General features: G+C 38.2%; 1 protein-coding gene across 1 annotated transcript in view; it reads left to right on the plus strand.

The window, feature by feature from the left end:
• Window positions 1-13853, plus strand: part of NCOR1 (nuclear receptor corepressor 1) — a 58937-nt gene that overhangs the window by 39113 nt on the left and 5971 nt on the right. Inside the window, exons 25-40 of the mRNA XM_082008725.1 lie at window positions 156-253; window positions 1074-1242; window positions 1820-1960; window positions 3329-3412; window positions 3947-4203; window positions 4559-4919; window positions 5450-5674; window positions 6420-6629; window positions 8206-8355; window positions 8902-9069; window positions 9515-9680; window positions 9951-10447; window positions 10899-11027; window positions 11608-11765; window positions 12007-12230; window positions 12656-12793. Of these exons, the coding sequence (XP_081864851.1) occupies window positions 156-253; window positions 1074-1242; window positions 1820-1960; window positions 3329-3412; window positions 3947-4203; window positions 4559-4919; window positions 5450-5674; window positions 6420-6629; window positions 8206-8355; window positions 8902-9069; window positions 9515-9680; window positions 9951-10447; window positions 10899-11027; window positions 11608-11765; window positions 12007-12230; window positions 12656-12793 (3175 nt within the window). The remainder of the gene's footprint in view (window positions 1-155; window positions 254-1073; window positions 1243-1819; window positions 1961-3328; window positions 3413-3946; window positions 4204-4558; window positions 4920-5449; window positions 5675-6419; window positions 6630-8205; window positions 8356-8901; window positions 9070-9514; window positions 9681-9950; window positions 10448-10898; window positions 11028-11607; window positions 11766-12006; window positions 12231-12655; window positions 12794-13853) is intronic.

The raw sequence follows: 13853 nt of genomic DNA on the forward strand, positions 1-13853 counted from the left end.
TTAACTGCCTCAAATGCAAGCCATTAAACTGAAATTTTCCCTGTATTTTAGTGTAAACTAACAGTTCTCACTAGAGTTTTTAATTATATCAAATAAAGTAGCTACACTTCTTTTTATCCTCTTATTTATCAGGATGTCTTCTTATTTCAAATCAGGTACCACAACAATACAGGAGGGAAGTATAACACGAGGAACTCCAACCAATAAAGTTTCTGTTGAGACCATTCCTTCTTTGAGAGGCTCCATAACTCAGGTATTTTTCCCCTTACTGAGGATTCTGTAGCAAAACAGTGTATTTAAACTACCACTGTGGATGTATTTGCATGTTTGAAAAAGTAAATTAATACCACAGAGTAGGAACTGCCTCAAAAAAAAAAAATTTAATATAATCAGGTGTCAAATCCCACTATTGCTGAAGTCAGCATGACCATGATTTCATCTTCATGTATGGGTCTTTAAACTTTTTAGATAAAACCACCAGAGCCTTTGGTATACTTAACTGAAGGCTTACTAGCAACTTCCATGAAAACACCTGAGTTCAGATATTAAAATAACTGTAACCAATCTTGCACAGAATCTATTTAAAGCCAAAAAGGTAAATTAAGCCCTTTTGTCTCATTTTTTAAATGCTACTATTTTGGTTGACTTGGGTTCTGTAGTTACAGAGAGCAATAGGAACAATTCTTTCTGAGAAGGGTAGGTTTCATTACTTTGGATGGAAGTAAAACCTAATGGCACCATTAAGTATGTAGTATATTCTGTCTTTCCCCCAAATGGTATTACAGGGTAAATGTTCTAGGTCATGAACTACTTTTGTAATATTGTGCTCCCTATTCTTCTGTGTTTTTTTTAATATAGCAAACTGCCTACAAATAATCTTACTAAAATTTAGGTTGCATGTCTAATAAGAGAGGCAGAAGTTTAAGCCATACTGCTTGATAAAGTAATTGGTTTTCTAGATCTAAAAAATGTTGTGGTTCTTTTTTTTTTTTTTTTTTTTTTTCCCCCCTTCACTGCTCCATAGTCTCTTAAATACACATGTTCTGAATTACATTTGATTGATTTAAATGCAGGGTACACCAGCTCTGTCTCAGTCTGGCATAGCAGCTGATGCGTTATTGAAGGGAACTATCACCCGGCTAGCTACAGAAGACAGCAGCCCAGAAAAGTGCCGAGAGGAAGCTTCAGCCAAAGGCCATGTTATTTATGAAGGCAAAAGTGGGCATATTTTATCTTATGATAGTGAGTATTTTTATATTCTACCTGATCAAAGTCATGGCTGCAGCAGGTTCTGCTTTTATAACCCAAAGCTGAAGTACATCTGCTGCCAAATGGATAGGCATAAACCTCAGTCGCTGGGCTGCCATCTGGGAGAAGTATTGACCTACATGTGTTTTTGAGGGTATAAGAATTAGTGTGATCCAGAAATTGTGCCTGTGTTCTGAAGAGTCTCCGGTACTATGTATTTAAAATATAGTTAAACTATTTAATTTCTGTGCCATTTATTTCCAACTTGTCATGGAATATTTTTTATTTTGAGAGGTTAAACAACTGAGCTTATAATTATCTCTATTAAAATCAAAAGTGTATCATTTAACTTTGAACTTCAGTTGAAATACTAATAAATTAGTAACTGTTGGAACAAATAGATTTTTAACAAACCATAAAAGATCTTTTTAAACTTGAGATTTAACATTACAATATTATATTGAAGTTGTGTTAAAGTATTAATGACCTGTGGTCTCATTAAATGTAATGCTCATGTGTCTTTTTTTTTACTGTCCACATTTCCTAACCACGCTGTTGTAAATTTTGCTAGCTATTAAAAATGTTCGTGAAGGAACAAGGAGTCCAAGAACTGCTCATGAAATTGGTTTAAAGAGAAGCTATGATACAATGGAAGGAAATATAAAGCAAGGAATGTCAATGCGGGAGTCTCCAGTGTCTGCACCGCTGGAAGGTAAAAACAGCTGCTTCCAAGGTGTTTTATGTTTTATCCAAATGTTTTGCATTGATGTAACAGTATTTAGAGTTATTTTGTGGAGCAGACTGAAAGAGAAATTAGATTTAAATCTTACACTACCAACCAAATCCATATAATAACCACTACCATTAAAGCATGCTGGAAATATGGCTGGAGTAGATACTTGTTTTCCGGTTTTGTTTTGCTGGTGTGTTACCATAACTGCAGGTAGTCCAGTCCTCTCGGTAGATCTGACACCTGTAACTGACTCTTCCCAGTCCCAGCAGGTTGGTGCGGAGCTCAGACACCACTGTCATACTGGCGTGGACTCCATGGACACACCCATTCGCTTAAAAGTCTCAGCCATGGCACAGTAACTCGGAAACATACTGGCATAACCTTTTGCATTCCTGCAATAGACCTCTTTGATTATGCCAAGCAGAAGACTTGCACAGCTGCCCTGTTATGCTTCAGGGCATCCCTAGTATTATTTTGATTTAATAAACTGTAATCAAACTAAGACTGCAAAGGTCAAGTCAGGCCATTATATAACTTTTCTGATTATATTTCTTTTAAAATACAAACACAAGAAAATGTTTTATGCCAAAACTACGGAGTCTTACTCCTTAAGTGCATTTTGTCCCATCTTTGGGTAGCCCTTAAAGGCTATTTTGTGTACTTTTTCATCAGATGGAACAATGTGAGTAAGATGTTTCTAGACTGTATATAGGAATTCAGTGTTGCCTTTAAGTTGCTGATGCATTTGGCTTGTCTTCAGGCTCTTTTCACACATGAGAAGCTGCACTGATACTTTTATACTGCATCTTGTCACTGACACGTTTTCTGTCTTCAAAATGTGGAAAATTATGAATTCTTTGGGGACTTGATTTAGATTCCTACTACAGGAACAGTAATTCAGCTCTTCCCAGATGATTTAATATGACCTTTGATTAATTTGGAGGATGCTGAGATATATTTTGGGGTGTTTTTTATACCACTTCCCATCATGAACACCTTTCTTTTCTAGGTAAGGAAACTGAAGTGGAGTGTAAGAGAAGTAGTGACTGCTTTTGGGACAAGACTTAAGCTTAATTATAAAACCTTGTGTTTTCTAAACGTGTTAAAACTTGCAACAATGTAATAGCATTAATACTTGAACTGAAAGATTTTTTTTTTTTAGGGCAGGATGGTGTTTATAACATGTTGATACAATAACTGGCATATTGAAGCTAGGCCCTCTGGGCACTACCGTGATAGATAATATCAGTAATGTATGTAAGAAGGAGGAGGGGTGGTGTTTGGGGTTTGTTTTTTTTTTTTTTAATACTTGCTTAGTTCTCTAAATTATACTCATTTTAATTTTAGGTTTAATATGCCGTGCACTGCCTAGGGGTAGCCCACATGCTGAACTGAAAGAGAGAACAGTGTTGTCAGGCTCTATAATGCAAGGTAAAGTATTGCAAGTTTAGAAGGCAAGCGTTAATTATATCCACCAAAATCTGGATTTCTGAACCCTAAATCTGTTATTTACAATGGTAGCTGTGTAAACATGGAGCTTATTTTATTAATCATGTTTTCAGAGCATAAATCAGCAGCTTTCTGATATGCTGTATTCAAAGCTAGTGTGTAACCATAGCACTTTTTTTTTCTTTTTGGAAAATAGATTTTTTTTTTTTTTTCCTAATATGAATACTTGGTAATTAGCACTTTTTTTTTTAAATGAACACTGACAATTCCCCAGACCTCTGAAGATGTACGCTAGTGCCTTTCTTTCAGCATCTGAAATAACTTGGGATGCTTTCAGTTTATATCGAATATTTATTCAGTATTATTTTTGTGGTGATTATTTAGTCTTCAGTATATGTTATCACATATAGCAAACCCAAGCTCCAGTATTATGACATGTAGTTAGTTACTCTGCTTATGAAAAAAGAGGCTTCTAATTATTAATACCAGTGATGTGACTCTCTCTTTCTATAAAAGGCACACCAAGAGCAACAGCTGAAAGTTTTGAAGAAGGCTTGAAATACCCTAAACAGATTAAGAGGGAGTCGCCTCCCATAAGGACATTTGAAGGAGCCATTACTAAGGGAAAACCATATGATGGAGTCACTACTATAAAAGAAATGGGTCGTTCCATCCATGAAATCCCAAGACAGGACCTATTAAGCCAGGAGAGTTGCAAGACTCCTGAAATGGTGCAGACGACCAGGCCAATCATAGAAGGCTCCATATCTCAGGTAAATACGAAAGGTGCTACTAGACTCATACATGTACTTACAGACTCAGTAGTGAAATCCATTCAGGATATTTGAATAGCGACAAATGCAGGGGACTTCTTTTGTTTTAAGAAAGCTATCAACTTACAAAGCTTAAAAATATTTTCTGTGTATTACAAAAATCCTGACACTTCACCTGTAGGGAACACACTTGCAAGCAAATGTGAGAGAACTGAAAAGTAACAGTCACTAAGATCTAGTTGTATTCTGTGCTAATGTGATAGAAGCAATGAATTACGATATCAGCAATGTGAGTTTTTTAGCATGAGTGAAACATTGGCAGGATAACCTTACCTGATCTTTTTCTCCTTTTCAGGGCACACCCATAAAATATGAAAGCAACTCTGGCCAGTCTGCCATCAAACACAATGTAAAATCTTTAATCACTGGACCAAGCAAGCTACCCCGTGGAATGCCTCAGCTGGAAATGGTGCCAGAAAACGTGAAGGTGGTGGAGCGAGGAAAATATGAAGATGTGAAGACCGGGGATGCAGTACGTTCCCGTCACACGTCAGTAGTCAGCTCTGGTCCCTCTGTTCTCAGGTCAACTCTTCATGAAACTCCCAAATCACAGCTGAGCCCTGGGATTTATGATGATACCAATGCTCGGAGGACACCTGTGAACTATCAGAGTCCAATGTCCAGGAGTTCCCCTATGATGAATAGAGTTAATGAGGGTATGTTACTCCTATCCAGAGTAAGACAAGAACTTTTAATAATTTAATTTTAAACTTACTTTTAAACTGGTTTCTGTAATCCATTATGCTTTTTTTTTTTAATTCTAATGGCTCCTCTCAATTTGGAGAGTTGCTAGAAGAAATTTTAGGAGTCTGTAAGCTGTTGATTGAAATAAGAAAATTTAAATTTGCTGTACTGTAACATGGAGGTGGGAAGGCAATTCCACCTCAATTAGCATTTGATTATGGATCACATTGAAAGTGTACCTACAAGGGTAATGTATTGAGGGCAGAAGCTGTTCCTGAATTATAGAGGTTATCTAGCTGAGGAAGATATAGTGAACTGCAAGCAATCTTAGTTTTAGGATTTAGATTTTTCACCAGAAATAATTTCTGATATAAAATATTCTCTGTGATTTATTGTATCAGCTTGTAGCATCCTCTAGAACGTTCCTTGGGAGCCAGTGTATACTTACAACTGAATTTTCTATTGAAAAATACGCATTTTATTAATTTGGATTTGTTTTTAGCTGGAATATCTTCTGGGAAACCAGCAAATCACGAAAGGAAAAATACACTTACACCAACACAGAGGGAGAGCGTGCCAGCAAAATCTCCAGTCCCAGGGGTTGATCCTGTAGTGACTCATAGTCCTTTTGACCCTCATCACAGAGGAGCAACTCCTGAAGTCTATAGGAGTCACCTCCCTCCTCATTTAGATCCTGCTATGCCATTTCACAGGGCTCTGGATCCTGGTAAATATGTTTGTGTTATGTTTTTTTAGTGTTAGAAATACTGTATGTTTTGATGCACAGAAGAGATACCTTTAAAAAGCAATTATAAATGGCCAGATATAATTTATAAGAGGTTATATACACTGTTATAGTTCAATTTCAGTTTAGTGGAGGGTTTAATATCTAACCAAGAAACTTAATAAAATATTATTGTATAATACTGTAACTCTCTTTTAGAAGCTGCTGCATTGCTTCTGTTTTGTTAAGAAGTACAGACAGTATTTTAAAATAAGTATTTGTGAAATACATTAAAAACTTTCAGGAGAGCCACACAAAGAAGAATGTGGAAGATGCTATAGAATTAAAGTGTAATCAGGACCCCTTTGTTCAGGACTGTGATTCATTCTCACTGAGGGATTATCAGGTTATCCCTGGTGATATTAAATACAGTAGACTTCCTTTTAACCTATCCATCAGTGCACTTCTGTGAGGTATTTTAACTTTCTTTAGCCCTTTACATCTTCAGAACTTCAGGATTTATATTTTTAGTCAAATCTCTAATGCATATCTCAATCTGGATTATTTATCATCTTCTGTCCACATACAGTGCATAAATTCAATAAAACATCAGTATTAAAATGCTAATTTAATTCATTTGGTACTGGCTAGGGAGAATTGATAGTATTCCTCATTGAAGCTATATAAACACCTGAAACTTTCATTCAATATCACCCATATAAATCTTTTTTCCCTCCTTCACCCTCAGCTGCTGCTGCTTACCTGTTCCAAAGGCAGCTCTCACCCACCCCGGGCTACCCCAGTCAGTATCAGCTTTACGCAATGGAGAATACACGACAGACAATCCTAAATGACTACATTACCTCACAGCAGATGCAAGTCAATTTACGTCCTGATGTAACAAGAGGATTATCTCCTAGAGAGCAAACTTTAGCTCTCCCGTATGCAGGAGCAAGAGGTATGCCTGTATTTTTTCTGATGTTCTTTAAAGTGTGTTTTGGATATGTGGCATGGTTTGGTTGATTGGTTGGTTTGTTTTGTTGCTGCTTATAAATATATGTGTTTTTTTACGGATGGATGGATGCCTGCATGCATGCAAGTGCATATGTATAGATGTGTTTGCAAATGAGTTGTCATACATTTAACTGGCTCTGGTGGGTATAAAGGAAAATTATGTATGTAATCAATATTGTTAAAGGGAAGGCTGTAAGACTTGTTAGTGTTCAGGAAGCCAGACTGTGTTATGCTAGTTTAAACTAATACCCAGAAGCATATTTAACTCCTCTTCAAACTTGAGAAAAGAGAATTATATCAAAATGAGAGCTTCTTCAAAATGAAAATAAAAGCAACAGCTAAAAGGGTAAGGTTTGTGAAAACCATGGTGATTGTTTACAGCTGTTATGTTAGAGAGTTAGCAAATTCTTGCAGGGTGGGGAAAAGCCTAAATCAATCTGGACATTTAACAGCCGCAGGAAGGAGCTATTAAAAGTAAAAAGACATTTCACAAAAGTGTAACTCTTCAAACAAAGAAAATGGAAATCTTGACAAGTTAAATGTAAGACCATAAAGGTAAAAAAAAAATCTAGGAACAATTTATAAAGCCAAATGAACCAGTAACTTCTTCAGATACACCAGAAACAAGAAACTTGGCAAAGAAACTGTAAGAACTGATAAATCATCAAAACTCAGAAGTAACGCTTTAGAAGGTAAGACCATTACAGAAAAGCAAAGCAACTTCTTCGCAACTCTGTTCACTGTGGAGAGATTCAGACTTCTGTGATGGAGATTTTCTTTGAGACATGAGTTTGAAGAACTCTTTCACATTGAAATGTTGAGCAAAGTCTTAGAAAAAAATAACAAAATAACTATTTATGAATCCCTGGGGTTACATGACATTCTCCCAAGAGTTACAAACTTAATGGGAAATCTACCTTAATGTCAGTCTACCGGCTTGGTTACTGGATATGATAATCTGTCTATTGATTAAATCAGTTTTGATAGTTACTGGTAGAATGGAAGTTAGCAATTGTGAGGGAATTAGGCTGGTGGGACTAATTATCTTGGGGGTAAGAGACAAGATCTTTCAGTGTTGGTTGGAAGAGAAAGGATAAGTGGTTTTTGTAGTAGGGGAGGTTATATTGGAGTTCCAGTGGAACCTGTGCATTTCAGCATTTGATTTCATTTTATGAATTTAAAATTCATAAATTAAAAAGGTCTGGAAAAGGGAATGAATGATGTCAGGTAATACCATTTTGCTAAAAGATGGGATTATTGGTAAAGGTGAAATGTATTTTTCGAAAGGACAATTAAAGGGTGTGCTGGAAATGCAAATTCTGACTTAGATCTGGCAATCAGCAATCTGGGAACATACCAAGAGAGTATAACAAGCTGGAATATAGTTCTGCACTTGCCTTATTCTTATATTTTTTCCACTAAACATTCACTGCTGACCGTTATCAATGAACAGAATGTATCATGTGTGGACCATTGGTCTGTCCTTGAATGGCTGTTCTTACGTGTGTCGTCATCTACAGGAATTATTGACCTGAACAATATGGCTCCCACTATCTTAGTGCCTCATCCTGGAGGCACAAGCACACCACCCATGGAGAGAATCACATACATCCCTGGTACCCAGCTTACGTTCCCTCCCAGGCCTTACAATCCTGCTTCTCTGTCACCAGGTAAGAGCTCTTGTGATTTGGTGATGTCTCTAATTGTCTGATGTGCTGAGATAATTGACCATTTTTATTTAACTTTCATTAATGTCATGTTGTGATGTTTTCTCAGACGATGCTTTTTGCATGCACTTCTTACCTGGATAGCAAAGGTTTTCTTAATGATATTCTTTATACTTACATTAGCAGCTGAAGGAGTGCTGACAAATTCAGAATTTGCCTCATCTGTCAGGTCTTTATTTGTGGTCATTTGATTATGATTTCACTAACCTCATCTTGCATGTGTTGAAGGGTGGAATTTGGGTCTATAAGCTGTCTAGTTTCTAACTGTATAGAAACTACTTTAATAAAAAGCTGCTGAGCCTTCCACAGTCACTGTATGTTAAGCTTTTGTCTTCCTAGATAAGTGGATAGTCTTGAGTGGAATGAAAATGTATTTGGGAAACTTCGCTGTAAGTGGATGGCAGAATATATTGGCAAGCGTTTACATTAAATGATGCTTAATTTGAATATCTCTTTTTGCTACTTCATTTTATCTTGTGGACCTTCCAGGACACCCTACACACCTGGCAGCTTCTGCAGCTGCAAATGCTGAAAGGGAACGGGAAAGGGAGAGGGAGAAGGAACGGGAAAGGGAGAGGGAACGTGAGCGAGAGCGGGAAAGAGAACGAGAGAGGGAGAGAATCACTTCAGTCCCTGCTGAACTTTATCTTCGACCAGGTGAGTGCACATTGCTACATTTGGATCAGTTGCCTTGTAGACTGTAACTGCTCATTTTCTACAACCACTGTTAGCAACCCGTAGCTTATTAAGAACACATTACACAGTTTGGTTTTAGTCTGCACTTAAGGCAAGTTCCTATTACCTAGCAATTCTGGTCATAATTTTAACTTCAGCAAGTACCAGGCTTCTTGATCTTTCTGTCATAGCAATGTGGTACCTAGGGAATGGTGTGATCCTGTGATCGCTAGCACAGCTTGCATGTCACTTAGAGCACTGTAAACACAATGCTACCATTTAAACCTTTAATACATGCAGTCACGTTGAGAATGGTGGAGACAACTGGGAAAGGTTGTGGAGGAGATAGCGTCGATACATAGTTCGGCATTGTTGCAGGAGTGGTCTATATATATTTGTTTGTTCCCCTCTGCTTTGTGTTCTGCAGGTACAGAGCAGCCCGGCAGACCTGGCAGTCATGGATATGTTCGGTCCCCGTCCCCTTCAGTTAGAAGCCAGGAAAACATACTGCAGCAAAGGCCTAGTATTTTTCAAGGAACCAATGGGACAAGTGTAATCACACCTTTGGATCCTGCTGCTCAGCTACGTATCATGTATGTTTCTTAAGTTACTGTTGCAGAGATACCTGTTCTAATATTTGAGTTTATTATAAGGTCTGTTTAGCCTGAGGAAAATACTGTATGCTGAGGGTAACCACTATCCGATTGCTCTTGAATTTATCTGAAATGATCTAATGCATTTTCGCCCAGTCCAGTTTGGATAGAAATTAGTGTCACAAAAGTTTCGCTTTGTTGTATGTATGATATGGCTCTAGTTCTTTTTTTCATGTGATATAATTCAGAATACCTAATGTTTGCCAACAGGCAGCTCACCCCTGGAGCTCCCTCTATTACTCAAGGGTTGCCAGCTTCCCGTTACAATACTGCTGCTGATGCCCTTGCAGCACTAGTAGATGCTGCAGCCTCTGCTCCTCAGATGGAAGTTGCCAAAGCAAAAGAGAACAAGCACGAAGGAACCAGGATAGAAGAGAATATGGGACGGCGGTCAGCTGTGGTCACTGAACAGCAGCAGATGGAACAGAAGACACTGGAGGTAGAAAAGAGGCCTGTCCAATGCCCCTACACATCTGCAAATTTTTCTGGTGGCAAGTCCCAGGGACAGTCTTCATCAGTAGTCTATTCAGAGGCTGGTAAAGAGAAAGGACCTCCTCCTAAATCCAGGTACGAGGAAGAGCTGAGAACTCGAGGAAAGACCACAATTACTGCTGCTAACTTCATAGATGTGATCATCACTCGGCAGATTGCTTCAGACAAGGATGCACGAGATAGGGGCTCTCAAAGTTCAGATTCTTCCAGTAGTTGTACGTATCTTAGTAACTATCTACTTCTTTGCTGTCTGTCTTAGCCTTTTAGGGAGACAATAAGTTGTGAAATTATTCTGATACCTAATGATAAAATATTCAGCTCTGCACAGTAGAGACACTTCATAAGCAAATACAGTTTTTGCATATAGTGACTCAAGATTATTGCAAATACAGAGTTGTTTGCTTTGTTTGGATTCTGTGCTACAACATGTAATGCAGGGTAATAAAATTAACCTGAAGTCGGGAAACCTAAAATTATTTTGTTTACGTTGGAATACTGCTTTATGGAAATATTTGTTTCACCATGGTTATCACGAGAAAAAGATAGTGTTTTGACTTTCATTTCACTGGTGTCGTTTTAATGGAAGCATTAGTGTTGCTATGTACAGGCAACAAAAATCTTCTGTGATATTTAAACCTTATTCCACAACCTTTGCTTGATGTTCAGTATCCTCCCACCGATACGAAGCTCCTGGAGATGCCATTGAGGTGATTAGCCCTGCAAATTCACCTGTACCTACTCAAGAAAAGCTACAGCCCTACCAACAAGAGACGCCTAAACCAAGCCAGGCAGAGAGTAAGTTTATCTGCATATGCAAATACTCTCAGAATTATCTTGCTTATATTTACCAGCTCCATGAACACATAATAAAGTTAAAATTCCTCGGGAGTCCTTAAGTGACTGCTTACCACATTCTTAACTTTTCAGAAGCTTTTGTTGGAAGTATGTTGTTGCAGTGATCTGTGGAAAAACTAGAGCAAGTATATTGGAACTGGCACTTGGCATTAAACAGAGCTCCTTTACCTTACAGTGTAGCTGATTAAAGAATATATTGAGAGTAAATTTTTTATTAAAAGTTACTGCATATTGGTGTTGATGTCCACAATTTTTTACCTGTAAGTAAAGCTTAAACTATTACAGTACAGTTTGAAGGTGAGAAATGAGATGAAATTCACCTGCATTGTGGAATGAAGCCTTACTTATCTGTTGTAAACTGTAGAGCCTATATATGAAGGGGGAAGAGGTGGTTATCACACAGGATACCTAAAATCTAATGCAGAAACACTCATCTTTTAAATTTGTAAGCACAGAACTTTCAAACCTTGAAGCTTCAGTAATACCGTCTTAACAGACTGACCTTTTCTTCTTTAACTAGATGACCCAAACAGGCAATATGAGGGGTCGATTCACCGCTATAGGACACAACAGGAACCCCCTTCACCCCAACAACCTCCACCTCCTTCTTCCCAAGCAGAAGGGATGGCACATGTGCCCAGGACCCATCGACTTATCACCCTTGCCGATCACATCTGTGTAGGTTTATTTCTTTTCCGATGTGAAAAGTTATATTTTGATGATGAAAACGCACGTTTTGGAACACAATACCAATTCTGTAATTATTAGTTTTACTTGAGGATATTATATGATAATATGTCTGAACTTATAATCATCTCATTTGTTGCAATCGGTCTCATATTCATCTAGTTCATAAATACACATAATCTGGCCAATGTCTGACCAAGATCTCTTTTCTATTTTTTTTGGCCACAATCAGCAAATTATTACACAAGACTTTGCTAGAAACCAAGCAGCTTCTCAGGCCTCTTTGCAGCCTCCTACCACTACATTCCAGAATTCCACCCCTGCTCCAACGCCTGTTTCTACCCGGGCAAAGACATCGAATCGCTACAGCCCTGAGTCACAGTCACAGTCCATGCACCATCAGCGGCCAGGTGCTAGAGTGTCACCTGAAAATCTGTCTGACAAGTCCAGGGGAAGGTAATGCATGTATTCAGTTTAACTGCAGATTTCATTAATGCCCAGATATGATATTTATAAAAAATAGCACAGTAATCTTGATGTAGATCAGAAATAGAGGTATCTTTTGCTCTTTTTTTTAAGCAACATCTGTCTTGTGCTGGTTTTGACAATTGCTTGGCTCAATAACATAGCTTGTAACTGTTTTCCCTTCACTTCTTATGCTTAATTTCCAGTTTTTAGAGGGGTGAGTAATTACTTAGAACTTACCAGAGTCGTTATGGACAATTCAAAGTCATCTTCTGGAGATCAGCAAGCATACTAAAGCATGTAACATATATAACGAGACATAAGTAGTTATGTAACAACTGGAATGCAATTACATGTGTTAACTACTGCTTTACATGCATTAAGAGTACTTATCTGTCTCTGAACTATGGATGTAGGCCTGGAAAATCTCCAGAGAGGAGCCATGTCTCTTCAGAGCCCTATGAGCCAATCTCGCCACCTCAAGTCCCGGTTGTACATGAGAAACAGGAAAATGTGCTTTTGCTTTCCCAAAGAACTGAGCCTACTGAACAGAGGTATGTGTAAAACTGAATTTTAAAAACATTATTCTGGATCTTTGTGCTGCAAACAGTATCTTTATTAAAGAGCAGTTTAAGCAATCTTCCTCTAATACCACAGGAAAGTTGTTAATTGCCATTGATCCTTTTGCATTCAGAACTTGCTACTTGGGAGATGCTTTGAGGAGCCTGAGTGAAACATCATCTGTACATGTTCTCTCAAGTTTATTGGGCCAAGCAGTGTGTTTTATGCTCTATCTGACACAAAATGTTATAACAAAACTCCTTGTGGGTGCCAGTTCTATAAAACTGAAGTGTTTTTTCGGAAAGGTCTGTTTCCTGCAATTTTTATTAAATAATTCGGGCTTCTTCTGCCTGATTGACTTCCTGGATACTGTCCTGGTGAAGTGTGGAGGAACCCAGGCTTCCAACGCTCATGATTCTAGAGCAGCTTATCACATGAAATATCACTAAGCTACAGAGCTTAATTTCCAGGAGGTGTTGAGGTGGGGTGTCAGGAGGTCCATGCATCGGGCAGCCCTGTTTCCCAGGACTATATGTCAGTCTGACAAATCTGCAACATAAAACTACCTGGGATCCCTGGCAGACTGTGTCAGTGCTGGTGTCTTCAAATGTCTGGCAAGATGCACATTGGACTGGATGCTTCTGTCATTTGCTCTGCTGCCTGCTGAAGAAGGAATGGCACTCAGCATGCTCACCATGTACTTATTTCAGGCTCATGCTGGTGAAATGAATTCTCTTTTCTTGGTTGTTTTTTCCCCCTCCATTCTGCAGTTGCTGGCAGGGTCGTTACAGGGCATGACGGATGTTAGCTAGATGCAAGGGAATTTTCAGGAACATGGCAGGGAAGATTGCACTTTTTAGAATTTTAAGGATGTTGGCATAGGAAACCTAGAGTCTTTGTCTTTTTTACTTTATTTTTAGATGATTTTTTAATTAAAGTATGGGGTGGGTTGGGTTTTTTTGGGGTTGGGGTCGTTTTTTTAATTAAAGCTGATTTGACAGATTGCTACTGCTTAAACAAACTCAAGTATTCTAAGCACCACAGTGAGCATAC

The sequence above is a fragment of the Phaethon aethereus genome, assembly GCF_964289735.1.
Source record: "Phaethon aethereus genome assembly, chromosome: 19".
Lineage (NCBI taxonomy): Eukaryota > Metazoa > Chordata > Aves > Phaethontiformes > Phaethontidae > Phaethon > Phaethon aethereus.